At 41.1% G+C, this 14,838-nt stretch overlaps 1 protein-coding gene across 1 annotated transcript in view; it reads right to left on the bottom strand.

The window, feature by feature from the left end:
* Positions 1 to 14,838, bottom strand: part of ZNF704 (zinc finger protein 704) — a 213,886-nt gene that overhangs the window by 8,159 nt on the left and 190,889 nt on the right. Inside the window, exons 6-8 of the mRNA XM_079902202.1 lie at positions 10,592 to 10,859; positions 8,312 to 8,416; positions 609 to 706 (exon numbers count right to left, since the gene is read on the bottom strand). Of these exons, the coding sequence (XP_079758328.1) occupies positions 609 to 706; positions 8,312 to 8,416; positions 10,592 to 10,859 (471 nt within the window). The remainder of the gene's footprint in view (positions 1 to 608; positions 707 to 8,311; positions 8,417 to 10,591; positions 10,860 to 14,838) is intronic.

Here is a 14,838-nt window from a genome sequence, read left to right as displayed (position 1 = left end):
GTAGGGGGTCTCTCTAGGTTCGGCCGTTAACCTGTGTGGGATGTTTTCACAGCCACTACACCGAACTGTTAAAATTTGCTACTTATAGTACTTCCAGTATTCTTCAGCTTCTATTTGTCCATTTGTAGACATGTCCATTTGGGCATCTTCATAACACTGAATTAAATAAGTAAATATAAGAAATACCAGTAGAGAGCATAATTCTTTCAAGTTTTTAAATATGTACTTTCAAATGCTCTCTTGCTTCTCAAATTTCTAGTCTTCTGGTTAAGGGAATCCTGGCGAGGACCTCCTTGATCTGGATTAAAAACTCGTATTTTGTACTTCATTTCATACAGACGTTAATGCAACACGGCTTTAAAGAGACCCTGTAATCAGCATTACCTATTCTGCAAGAAAATTTACTGTAAACTGTGACCCCAGAAAAATAACAAATCTTTATCAAGAGTTAATAGATGGGGAAAACCATGGGAACAAAAGAAAGGGTGTTTCATCCATTTCAGGGGAATTTTATGAAGATTGTATCTCTGGTTTCTCTTTTCCTCGCTGTTCTATTTTTCAGCTAATTCCCTGGAGAGGAGGCATTGTGGGGTTTCAAGCAGTCATACCTTAGGCTGACCGTCCCTCTGGGTGGGGAGGACAAGACGGTGTGAGTGTGCTGTCTCTGCTCTCCTGTGCCCACTGGGTGACTGTGGGTTGGTGACACCTAGTAAGCACATGGAAAACAAAGTTAACGGGGCAGGCTCTCCTCACCGTGCATTTCGTTAGCCTTTGCCACGTGGGCAGGGGTACCCAACCATCAGACACGGAGAGGCTGTGCTTCCTTCACAGAGACCACATGTTAAAATGGATGGGGTGATGCTCATGGTGGAATTTAAAGGCATCCCCCAGCAGAAAAGACCCAGCAACAATGAATACTTTACAAATCTTCATGACTTCACAACATCTCTGCATTCCCAGTTGCCCATTTTCACTTGAATATTTTAAACCTTAAAGCAAATTCCTATTCCAAGCCTCATCCGTCTCTCTTTTAAAGAAGAAAAGAAGTTAAGAGAATTCTCTGAGATTATACAGCTAGTCAGTGGCAACACACAATGTGGATCTCCGCCTTCTGTTTATTCAGTTAGGTCATTCGCAGCCAGTAAATAAATGGCTTCTTGCATAAGACGTCCATATAGCAAACTCTGGGGTCTGAACAGGGATAATGGCAAGAAGCAAAGATCCCGAGCAAATCAAGAATGAATGTCAACCTTGCAGTACTTAGTGAGCATCCACTATGTGCCAGGGTCACTGACAACAGCTTTACTTTTACATCTACTCCACCTGATAAGTACTCACTGTTCCTATTTTATAGATGAGGAAACCAAGCACAGGGAGGTTAAATAACTTGCCCCAGGTCATGGAACTTGCAATGGCCAGGGCTGCAGTGAGCTCTCCCTGATGTCAGAGCATGTGTTTAACCCCCTTATGCCCCACCTCTCAGTCATAATGATGGGAGGGTCCCCTTTGTTCTCCATTCCTCTTGCATTTCTCACTTACTCTCTTTGTATCACATGCTCACCTAGCACTAAATATCTTCCCAGCAAATGGGATTCTCAAAAGCTACACAAAACTAATTTTATAACAAAAGATAAATGATGTTTCAAGTAAATATACAATATTGCCATATACAAAAGAGCAAACATCTAATAAATTGATCAACTTAATCACTTAGAAGCCAACATGACCACAGAAATACCAGTACCAACCAACAGTCATGGGAACATTCCATAGAATTGATTTTCTCTAGTACAGGGACCAGTATTTTCTATTTTCTTTCAATGTAAAGGAATGTACATAAGTGTTATTTTCCTAGTCATTAATTAAAAAAAAATTAAACACGTAAGAAAAAAAAACCCTAACATTTTAAACCATTATTGCCATGAGTCTCATTTATTCTGTACCATTGGTCTTTACTTTTTGCTAAAGTTAGGTGGATTGAGGGCCAGCAGAGGTGAGTGACATACATAATTTTTTAAAAACCAAAGCTTTGGAGTTCAGTGTCTGCATTTGATGTGGGTTCTTCCAGAAGCAGAATCCCCACCTCCCACTCGCATCCCCCATCCCATCGGGACCAGGATGCGTATTAGCACAGTAGAGGGCGTGAACGCTTCAGAGTTCACTACCACTGTAGATGATCTAGAATATCCTCATATGACTTGTTTTTAAGTGCTCAGGACAATGAAAAAAATTTTTGTTCTAAAAATTATTGTAGAACTTGTAGAATCCCAAGAGTACCTCTTTATTCAGTCAGAGAACTGGAAATGTTTAGGTGACACGACAGTGACACTGTTTCCATCAGCCAGGGATAACGTGGAAGGTTCTAAGGTTGCATATGTCAATTTTGTGTGGGGTGATATGAGATTATAAAATGCTCTTCATTCAACAAATATTTATTAAATACTTACTATGCCCCAGGCACTATTCTAGATTGTGGGGATACAGCACTGAACAAGACAAAGTCTCTGCCCTCATGGAGTGTACATTCTAGTGGGGAGATAGACAATAACTACAAAAACAAGTAAGGGCATTTTAGTGGTAAGTGCCTGAAGAAAATAAAATAGGCTACCAGGCCAAGCGTGATGGAAGGAGAGGACATATTTGTTCAGGGTGGTGAGGGAAGGCTTCTTGGGGAGGTTACCTTTGATCTACAGAGCACTCCGGGGAAAGGGGGCGGGCAAGGGCCAAGGCCTCCCAGGTGCAGAGTGCCAGTGGGGCCGGGAGACAATGCGTGGGAGGCAGGAGGAAGGCGGGAGGACGGGAGGTGGTGGGTTCAGGTCATGTCTTGGAGCTGTGATGAGGAATTTGAAGGTGATTCTAAGTGCAAAGGAAGCCAGTGGAGCGTTTTAAGAAAGTGAGACATCTGGTTAACACTTTACAAAGATCGTTCTGGCTCCCTGGAGAATGGGTTAGCAAGAGCCTGGACAGGAACCCCGAGGACCGCTTAAGAGCCTTTTGCACTGTTTCAGGAGAAAAACGTACTGGTGATTTAGATGAGAGTGTGGCAGTGGTGGAGATAAGGGGCTGGATTCGTATCCTGTAGAGGCAGAGTCCGGGACTTGCTGATAGATGGGATATAGGACAGAAAATAAGAGGACAAATCTTTCGATGAATCAAGGATGCCTCCTAGGTCCTGGCCTGAGAGGCTGGAGGGATGAGGGTGCCACTTAACTGAAATTAGAAAACTGGTGACCTCATAGGTTTAGGGGAGGAATAAGGGGCAGGTTTGGACCCACTGCAGGAAGAACCCTTCTCTACCTTCTTCATTTCTGCTAACGGCTTTCTTAAGTCTGGAGTTGAGGGCACACGTGTTTCGTGTCTAGTCCTGTCTGATGGCAGCCCCTCCCGTTCTACAACAGACCTGGGTTTCTACAGGCTGCAGCATAGTGGAAGCCAGGACCCTGTTCACACACCAGCGTACGGCTTAGTTCTGTGGGAGGATCAATATCCTCCGGCTATTGATCGGGAGCTTTCCTGGATATTTTTTTTTTTTTTTGCAGTACGCGGGCCTCTCACTGCTGTGGCCTCTCCCGTTGCGGAGCACAGGCTCCGGACGCGCAGGCTCAGCGGCCATGGCTCACGGGCCCAGCCGCTCCGCGGCATGTGGGATCTTCCCGGAGCGGGGCACGAACCCGCGTCCCCTGCATCGGCAGGCGGACCCTCAACCACTGCGCCACCAGGGAAGCCCTCACTTCCACTTTATGGATGAGGAAATGGAGAAGTTAAGGAAGTTGCTGAGGCCACGCAAAAAGTAAATGGCGGACCCGGGATTTGAATATGGGCTGTCTGACACCAGCCGACCTTGGAACTTGGTTCTGAATGGTGTCAAAGCCCTGCTTTTTCTCTCTTCCATCCTGCCTCGTAACTGATGGCAGTATTGTGTGCCCTGGAATAAAGCCCTGGAAAACATGATTCGGCTCTTTCTCCCACTGGCCTCCACATTCCAGAGTTATTTGTTTTACATCTTAACCATTTTTAAGTTCTATTTGGGGACATGGTTTATAAGGCATATAATACACTTAGAGAGAGTGCTGTATGGTATTATTTCTAAATAACTAAAATGCGCTATATGCCTGTAATTTGTCTCCTGATTAGGTGTGACCTCAGAAGAGTTTAAGGAATTCTAAATCATAGTCTGCAAAAATCGTGGCTAATTTTTCCCATATGTTGAGTATATTTGTGTTATATGAGTCAACCCCAGATAGGGAGAATCCACTTTCTCTGCCCCCGGTTTTACAGTAATGAGACATGTCACAGATAACAACACTAGGAAGTACAACATAATGTCAGCCAGTGCCGGGCACTGTGTTCAACAATACAACGATACAAGGTGGTTGTCGTAGAGCTGAGTCGAGGGCATTCCTTGAAAGAGGTCCTGTGACCGGCTAGAGGTCACGGCTTGTAAATCCCAGTCAGGACTTGCCTCACACCAGAGCAGTAATACAGAGGTTGTGTCCTTCTGTAACGATGTTGGAGAAATTTCTTTTCTTTGTGATGTTCTATCTCCCAAATGGGAAAAAAAAAGAAAAAGAGCCCCTTGTCTTGGTTTTAATCTCTTCTAACATAATATTCTGAACCCTCCATCAAAGTGTTAATAAAAAACAAACCAGCTAAAGAGCTAACAATTAAGCACTACTATTTTAGGTCTGGAGACTGTCTTTCTGGCCTGAAGCCTCTTGGAATGGCCCTTGGATAGCAGGTTGATTAGCTCCTATTTGCTTGCATGGGGCCTATTACGGACTGGATTTTGTGTCCGCTCCACCCCCCTTCACATGTTGAAGCCCTAATTCTCAGTGTGGTTGTATTTGGAGATGGGGTCTCTAAGGAAGTAATTAAAGACAAATGAGGTCCAAAGGGTGGGACCCTGATCCAATAGGATTAGTGCCCTTAGAAGAAGAGACACCAAAGGGCTCTCTCTCTGTCTCCCTACCCCCCAAAAGAAAAGGCCATGTGAGGACATATCAAAAAGTTGGCCCCTGACAAGGCAGCAGGAAAGCCCTCACCAAGAACTGAATCAGCTAGCACACTGATCTGAGACTTTTGGCCTCCAGAATTGTGAGAAAATAAATGTGGGATGCTTAAGCCACCCAGTCTATTATGGTAGACTAACACACAAGGGCCAAGAGCTCTCAGCTTTCTGCCATGAAAAGAGAGGGAAAGAAATGGAGATAATTAGGGGTCATTGGGGGAAAACAGGTCAAAGAAAGCAGTAATTAACCATGGTCTTCTCCCTACCCCTAGGTCCATAGCCTTGGGCTAGTAAAGACTGAAACGTTCCATTGGTGAATATGCAGGTCGACCTTCTGGGCTATACACCTCCGGGAAGAGGTCTTACCCAGGGAACTTATTAAAGCCCCAAATTCAGGAAGTCCAGTGTAGGCAAATGAATAAATAAAATTCTTCAAACTTTGGGATTTCGCAGAAGGAGATTATTTCTACTTTCTAGGAAGCATACAAAAGCATCCCCTCTTCAATACCAGGTCTCAAAGACATGGGAGAAAAGGAAACCTTAAATGGGGTTGACAACCTCAGAGTACTTGCTTTGGAGTACAACAAGAAATGTGTTCTTTAATGAGGATTTAATAAAATGGCAACTGCTCTGTTCTTCAGTTGGGATAAAGTTGAAGCCACCACGGATACTAGTACCTTATCATTTAAAACTTTTAGAGGTTCTGTCTGAAAATCCTATTACACGAATTTAGGAGGTGGGGATTCACATGTTCTCAGAGTCAGCCTGGCTCCCTGTCTTCTAGAGGCGGGACTAGCACCCCTGGAGAATTCAGGGATGGTTGCTGGCACCCAGCCAGTGGACATGTGACAGTCCTATGCCTGGGTGGTGTGGAGTTGCGAGATCCAGCCCCCTGTAGAAGGGGGCGGACAGCAAACAGCCAGTTTTTTTTTTTCTTTTAAAAAAAGCATTGATAGAGAGTAGGGCAACATGAAGAACATTTTTAGTAGTAAGCCTCCTTGTCTTCTTTCTAGAATTAAACAAAAGCCTTCGAAAATGGCAGCTCCCTCCATCCCCTTACCTTTATTTTTAGATAGCGATGGCAAGCTTAACTGCTGAAACAGTCTAAAACCAGATAGATTGGGAATTCTCTGGCGAAAGGATAAATTAGAAGCTCACATAGGATTTTAGTGGGATACCTAGTTAACTCAGTTACTCTATGTACTTTCTGTCAAAGCTCTAGTCCAGAACATCCCTGGTAACCAATCGATAGCAAAATGAGGGACTCTGTCCACAGTGTCCACAGAGAGAAGAGTTTTAAAATTTCACTGTTAAAAAAACCAACAAGAGGAGGTATCCTGGCTGGTATCCTACCGTGTAAGACATTTAGGAACTTTGGAGGACATGGAACTAGTGAAATGTCAGAGAGAGAAAAACAAACATCGTATATTAACGCATATATGTGGAATCTAGAAAAATGGTAGAGATGAACCGGTTTACAAGGCAGAAATAGAGACACAGACGTAGAGAACAAATGTATGGACACCAAGGGGGGAAAGCGGGGGTGGTGGTGGGATGAACTGGGAGATTGGGATTGACATGTATACACTAATATGTATAAAATAGATAAGTAATGAGAACCTGCTGTTTAGCACAAGGAACTCCACTTCACTGTACAGTAGAAACGAATATAACATTGTAAAGCAACTATACCCCAGTTTAAAAAAAAAACAACCACACGGCATGATGTCACACTATACTTCAGAAGGAGATGATTTAATTAATAGAACAAAGGGGAAAATACTCCATTTGGGCTGGTCATAGAGGTAGTTTGAAAGGAAGTCTGAACTGGGCTGTTCTGTCTACACACTATACTTGTTTTTACACCAGACGAGCTTTAGGGGGATGCTCTTGAAAATTCTGCTCAAATCAAAGAAGGGAAGGAACGGAATTCAGAATAGCAGGTCTCTGTCATTCTGCGATTGTAGCTGCCTTGCTGGCTTAGAAGAGTTGTCTCAAATGTCATGTCCAGAGCCACTCTGGGTCTTTTTATGTCTATCCAAAAAAAAAAAAAAAAAGTCCCCAAAAGGGCTGACTGTTTACCTCTGACACCCACCTTAGGGGATCACTGTTCCTGCCAGAAACAAAACTAATACCTACATGTCTAAGCTATTCTTTTTAAATGTTGACTAACAGGGCATTCATCGTATTCTTGCTTTTTGAGAACAACCAGCACTTCCACTCTTTGTGAAGGAGGCACCTTTCATAATTATTCCAGATCCATGATCCTGTTTAAAAATCCTATTCTAGGAGTATTTTCTGGAAGCCACAAATTCTCGAATTGCTGCCAGCAGGATGCTTTTTATTGTTGACTATTCCTCTAGGGAATTTAATAAATATTCATTGACAGAGCACAGCGTAATTGACTGAGCCACTTTCATTTTTATCAGCTCCACAGGAGGCCTTGGTATTTGCTGGAAACCTCTGGGAGTTGCCAGTGGTTGCAATAAGCAGCTTTTGTGAGGTCCATAGGGAGAGGGGTGGAGAGGAGAAAATAAGGTTAATGTCTATCATCATAAGCCACTTTCCTGAACCTTATCAGGAGTTATAAACCCCCTTGAGCATCAGCGGTATGGGGGTCTATGGATATTCTGTGATAAGCTATAAAAGACCCGATATCTTTTGAAATGAATAGTTAAGAATCAAGCACATTCATGCTGAGTTTTCAGACAGTAATCATTTACCATATCAAATCAATTCTTATATACTACTTAAACCCGATGGCATATTTCAGCACTCATTTATTTGCAAATTACCCCTCAGCATGGGATATTCAGGCTTTGGAAGAAAAAAAGTGATTTCAATTTTTACTATTTGAACTTGCAAAATGACATACCCACAAACAATAATTTCAAAGTCAAATCTTATAAAGTTACTCATAATGATAAATGCCATTTACGTATAGGATCTCTTTCTTTTATGTTCAGGGTCTGAGTTCAGTTATTAATTTTATAAAGCCTTTTGGAAACATACAAATACGCCACCCACACAAAATATCTTGATATATTTCCAACAAGTTGTTTATCAACAGATGAAACTGTCTTTTAGTTTCTAAAATTCCAGTCAAAACACCTTTTTACAAAGAAGTTGGGCCTGTCTGGACCACGAGACACCTCGCTGAGTTTACAAATATCATTTAAAAAAAAAAAAAAGCATTCTTCTGGCATTCCAATTTTCATCTTTTTCTTGCATGTTTCTACAATTTGTTCTCTAAATATACGTTTGGCTTTGACCAGATTTCTGGCTTTTTGCTTTTCTACTTACTGGAATGCCTGTGAAGGTAACTGGAGGAGACTGCCAAGAAATGCTGAAGCTGCTGCCATTGGGGGTGAACTTGGCCGATCCTGGAATGTTCACAGGGGGCGTGGCCTGTCAAATAGAAAACAGAGGAAGTTGTTATGAAAGAACATTTCACCTCAGAGTCTTAAGCTGTCATTTCCAAAGTAGGGCCTCAGAACTAATCTCAGCTATATTAATGACTAAATTATAATAGGAGGAAATTAAACACAGTCAAAGAGAGTAGCTAGAGATAAACTTTTTATCTATCTAAGCAAATGAAGGTATAAAAGGAGAAAGTTTTTGACTACTGATTTCTGAAAAGAAATTTGCTTATACATACATATACCTATTTTAGGACATCTGTGGTATACAATTCCTCACTATCAAGTTGGGGAGTCACTTTTTTATGCAGTGATGGTAGGTTGTAAATTACAACACTTTGGGAGGGTAATTTGGCAATACATATAAAAATTCTTAGCGTTCTGTATGTTAGCTATTCCACTTCTAGAATTTATCCTCAGGAAATGGATATAAGGATGTTCATTGCAGAACTATGTATTATATTTAACAAAACTGGAAACACATGTCCAATAATAGGGAAAAGGGTAGATATATCATGATATAGCCACGGAGCCATTAAAAATGATGTTGTTGAAGAATACTCATTGGCGTGGGAAAATGTTCATGGGATAGTAAGTGGAAAAAACAAAGCACAGTGAAAACAGTACTACAATAGATTCCATTTTTTTTTAAAAATGAGTATACATACACACATAGAATACTTTTGAAGGACATACCAAAAATATGAACCAAGGGGCTTTCTTGTTGTTGGGACTAAGGATGGATTTTCTTTCTTTGCTTATGTTTCTAATATTTTTATGCTGAGCATTTATAATATCTGTAAACAGAAAAATCCCAATACTGTGAATATATGGTTTGGGAAGGAACTTCTAGACCCCTTAGTGTGTGTTCCAACTCTCATTATACAGATAAGCAAAATAATTTAATTAAGTTGGTTCAAGCCCACGATTTCGGACCTAAATGCAACACTGACAAACAAGAACAAAGGAATGAATAATTCTTTTGACCGCCGTTAAGAAGAGTCAGGAATGAAAGCTATTGCATCAACTAATTTAATAAGTAGCTCTATTCCATTGCTCTTGAGTTGAAGTCTACTAAATACATGGCTGAATTCTTCCTCTACTGCTTTAGTTTTTCTACTTTTATACGTACAGCTGCTAGTGACAGTGGTTTTGTAACTGGCACCACTGGAAAGTATTTTGGCAATACATAGCTGTTCATGTTATAGCCTAAGATTCAATAATTACTCTTCTGGAAATCTAAGGAAAAAATAAAGCTACTGGCACAGAGGTATCCTCTGTAGATTTACTAATGACAATTAAAAAGCTGGATAGACTAAAAAGTAGATCCCTAACAAAAGAATGATTAAAACCATTTAATGTTTTTATTTAATTGAATTCGGTTATATATTCAGTTCTATGGAAAGTGTTTATAAAACAAGGGTGGGAGAACACAATTACAAATATGTACAGGAGATTTTTCTTCTAAAAAGTTACATAAGGTGGTTGATAATTATGGGAAAATTTTCTAAAAAAGCTGAGTGTATTGAAATCTTACTAAATCAACACTTAAAAGAGTTCATAATTGCTGGGGGAAAAGGCGCTTTAGCTGTGTCCTGTATTTGCAGGATTTGTCTCTAAGGTCTTATGAGACTTTGGAGTGAAGGAGAATCCCCTAGAAGGTCTGTTAAACACAGACTGCTCAGCCCCACCCCTCCTTCTGGTCCCACAGGTCTGGGGCAAACCCAAGAAATATACATTTCTAACAAGTTTCCAGGTGATGCTGACACTGTTGGTTTGGGGAACACTGACAACCACAGCTCCAGTCTGAGAGAGTGAGTTACCAATTCAGAAGGGAGTGCACTAAGTCCCAGACTGGGGTGCAGGACGAAAGTGGCATTGTGTCAGCACTTTTCAATGCTCATCTTTTCACTTATTTTATTTTTTATTTAACAGGCACTTATATCATGTGCCAGGCTCCCTTCTGAGAGTTTTACAGTATTAAGGATTTTAATTCTCATAACAGCGTCTCAGGGATCAGATCTTCAATCAGTACTGCAAAGTCCAAGGACCTACAGGGTTTCACCTGTGCGAGATTCTGGCTTTAAAAGGAGAAAAAGAGTCAGAATGCTACTGCTTTTGGTCAGGAGTAAAGTGATTACTCTCACGGTCCCTTGCCAGTCACCTGGTAAGCGTGGTCGGTGTGCACGAGGTAGAGGGTGGTGGGAGCAGAGCGGCTCAAGGGTGTCATCAATTTTGTCTCAGTTTTGGCACAAGGAGTTTCTGTTCTGCTGGAATCTGGGATGGGGAAAGTAGGAGGCGAAGCCAGGGACTGGGAGGGCGAAACCGGGGCCAGGCTGCTCAGTCCGTCTGCCACCGAGTCTGTGTTGAGCTTGATCTCAGTGTAGTAAAAGTCTTCTTCTCCATCACTGTAGTCAGACTCCCCAACACGCCTAATGCAAAAGAGAGCAGAACAATCCTACTCACCCAAGCCATTTTCTTGCCTTGAAATCTGGCACATCACATGCTGGTCCTTCTGTCTGGAATGCTTTTCCTCTGTTCTGTCTGCCTGGCAAACTCTTACCTATCCTGCAACACTCAACTGTCCACTTCCAGGGCAGCCTTCCTTAACTTCCTAAAGCAATTAACCAACCAATCAATTATTCAACAACAATTCACTGAGAGTCTACTATGTCCTGGCTCTTTTTTTAGAGTCCCACTATTACAGTGAACAAAACATAAATAGACTCTGCCCTGATGGAACATACAGTCTAGGGGGAGAGGCAGACAAGAAACCCATAATGGAACACATCAAAAAGAACAAAATACGTAGGAATAAACCTACCTAAAGAGGTAAAAGACCTGTACTCAAAAAACTGTATGACACTGATGAAAGAAACAGATGGAAAAATATACCGTGTTCTTGGATTGGAAGAATTAATATTGTTAAAATGACCACACTCTCCAAGGCCATCTACAGATTCAATGTAATCCCTGTCAAAATACCAATGGTATTTTTCACTGAACTAGAACAGATAATTTTAAAATTTGTATGAAAACACAGAAGATTCCAAATAGCTAAAACAATCTTCAGAAAGAAAAGAGCTGGAAGAATCATGCTCCCTGACTTCAGTATAAAGCTATAGTAATCAAAATAGTATGGCACTGGCACAAAAGCAGACACATAGATCAACGGAAAAGAATAGAGAGTCCAGAAATAGACTCACACACTTGTGGTCAATTAACCTGCGACAAAGGAGGCAAGAATATACAATGGAGAAAAGGCAGTCTCTTCCATAAGTGGTGCTGGGAAAACTGGACAGCAACATGTAAAAGAATGAAATAAGAACACTCCCTAATACCATACACAAAAATAAACTAAAAATGGATTAAAGACCTAAATGTAAGACATGACACCATAAAACTGCTAGAGGAAAACATAGGCAGAACACTCTTTGACATAAATTGTAGCAATAAGTTTTGGATATGTCTCCAAGCAAAGGAAATATAAGTAAAAAATAAAGAAATGGGACCTAATTAAACTTGAAAACTTTTGCATAGCAAAGGAATCCACTGACAAAACAAAAAGACAACCTATTGAATGGGAGAAAATATTTGCAAGTGATATGACCGATAAGGGGTTACTATCCAAAATATATAAATAGCTCATTAACTCAACATTAAAAAAAAAAACAACCCTATTAAAAAGTGGGCAGAAAATCTGAATAGACGTTTTTCCAAAGAGGACATGAAGATGGCCAACAGGCACATGAAAAGATGCTCAACATCACTAATCATCAGGGAAATGCAAATCAAAACCACAATGAGTTATCACCTTAAACCTGTCAGAATGACTATCATCAAAAAGAACAAAAATAACAAATGTTGGCGAGAATATGGAGAAAAGGGAACACTTGTACACTGTTGGTGGGAATGTAAATTGGTGTAGTCACTGTGGAAAATAGTATGGAGGTTTCTCAAAAAACTAAAAATAGAACTACCATATGACCCAGCAATTCCACTCCTGGGTATATATCTAAAAAAAAAAAAAACAAAACAGTAATTCAAAAAGATACATGCACCCCAATGTTCATAGCAGCATTATGTACAACTGCTAAGATATGGAAGCAACCTAAGTGTCCATCAACAGATGAAGGATATAGAAGATGTGAGAGACACACACACACACACACACACACACACACACACACACACACAATGGAATACTACTCAGGCATTAAGAAAGAATGAAGTTTTTGCTATTTGTAACAACATGAATGGACTTGGAGGGTATTACGCTAAGTGAAATAAGTCAGATTGAGAAAGACAAATACTGTATGATGTTACTTATATATGGAATCTAAAACACACAACAAACTAGTGAATATAACAAAAAAGAAGCAGACTCACAGATATAGAGAACAAACCAGTAGTTATCAGTGGGGAGAGGGGAGGGAGGAGGGGCAGTATATGGGTAGAGGATTAAGAGGTACAAACAATTATGTATAAAATAAGCTACAAGGATATATTACTGTACAATACAGGGAACATAGCCAATATTTTGTAACAACTATAAATGGAGTATAACCTTAAAAAATTGTGAATTACCAGAATGTACATCTGTAACTTATAAAATATTGTACATTGACTATAACTCATAAAAAAAGTAAACCCATAAGGAAATAGACATTTAATACATCAGGTAGTGATACATCCCAGAAAGAAAAATTAAGCAGCATTAAGAGCGTCCTTAATCAGCTTAAATGACGGGGGCATTATTTTAAATAGTGTGTTCAGAGGAAGACTCTCCGAGGAGGTAATATTTGAGCAGACGTCTATATGAGGTGAGGGAGAAACCCATGTGGGAACCATGTGGGAAGAATGCAGAGTCCTGGGGTGGGCCGTCCTGGCACTTTCCAAGAAGGGCAGAGAGGCAGGTGGCTGGTGTTCGGGGCACCAGGCAGAGAGTAAGGAGAGAAGCGTGGCAAGGAAGGCAGAGGCAAGATCGCACAGGGCCTTGTAGCCCTGGGGAAAGACGGGATTTTGTCCTGAATGTGATGGAAGCTTCCAGGGATTTTGAGGACTCTGAGTTACTTTTTATTATTTTTTTATTTTTTAAAATTGAAGTATAGTTAATTCACAATGTTGTGTTAGTTTCAGGTGTACAGCAAAGTAATTACATACATATATTTTTATTTTATATATATATATATATATATATAAAGCATATATATATTCTTTTTCAGACTCTTTTCCATTATAGGTTATTACAAGAGATTGAGCATAGTTCCCTGTGCTATACAGTAAGTCCTTGTTGTTTATCTGTTTTATATACAGTACTGTGTATTTGTTAATCCTAAGCTCCTAATTTATCTCTCCCCAGTTCACCCCCTCTCATGCTATGCCCTGTGGTAGCCATAAGTTTGTTTTCTAATGCCATCTAATGCCATTTGTAACAACATGGATGGACCTACAGATTTTCATATTAAGTGAAGTAAGATAGACAAAGACAAATATCATATGCTACCACTTATATATGGAATCTAAAAAAATGATACCAATGAACTTATTTACAAAACAGAAATAGACTCATAAGTTACTTTTTTTTTTTTTTTTTTTTTTTTGCGGTACGCGGGCCTGTCACTGTTGTGGCCTCTCCCGTTGCGGAGCACAGTCTCTGGACGCGCAGGCTCAGCGGCCATGGCTCACGGGCCCAGCCGCTCCGCAGCGTGTGGGATCTTCCCAGACCGGGGCACGAACCCGTGTCCCCTGCATCAGCAGGCGGACTCTCAACCACTGAGCCACCAGGGAAGCCCTCATAAGTGACTTTTAAAAAGGATCACTCTGGCAATTGTCTGGAGAGAGAATAGAGGAGAGGAGGGCAAGAGGGGTGGGAGGCCAGCAAGCAGACTGTGGAGCAGTTGACAGTGGCCGGGCGAGAGGTGGGAGGCGGAAGTGACCTGAGCTCTCAAATCGGGGAAGTATTTTGCACGTTAGGTGTTAGGACTTAATTCCGAACTGTTAGATCCTCTGAGCTCCCTGTGAGGTGCGTTCAGTTTATTTAATTCACTTTATGTAATGACATTTCTGCAATTTTTTTTAAAACCCCTGTCGCCTCCCTAAGACTGATTCTCTAGGGCTATGTCTTGTTCATCTTTGTGTCACACTACACATATCAACGCATCTGGCCTACAGTAGGTGCCTATTAAATGTTGAATGAATGAACGAAGGAAGCTGATGTTATAGCACAGTGATTCCCAGCATGAATTCTGGAGTCGGATCTCCTGGGTTCAAATCCTGACAGCTTCTAGCTGTGTGTGTGATTTTGGCAGCCTGCACCCTTATATAAAATGACATACTGGTCCGGGAGGATCCCACATGCCGCAGAGCGGCTGGGCCCGTGAGCCATGGCCGCTGAGCCTGCGCGTCCGG

Source organism: Stenella coeruleoalba (assembly GCF_951394435.1).
Source record: "Stenella coeruleoalba genome assembly, chromosome: 17".
NCBI classification, from domain to species: Eukaryota; Metazoa; Chordata; class Mammalia; order Artiodactyla; family Delphinidae; genus Stenella; species Stenella coeruleoalba.
Note: the sequence above shows the minus strand (reverse complement) of the source record. Positions and strands in the feature narration are given on the sequence as shown.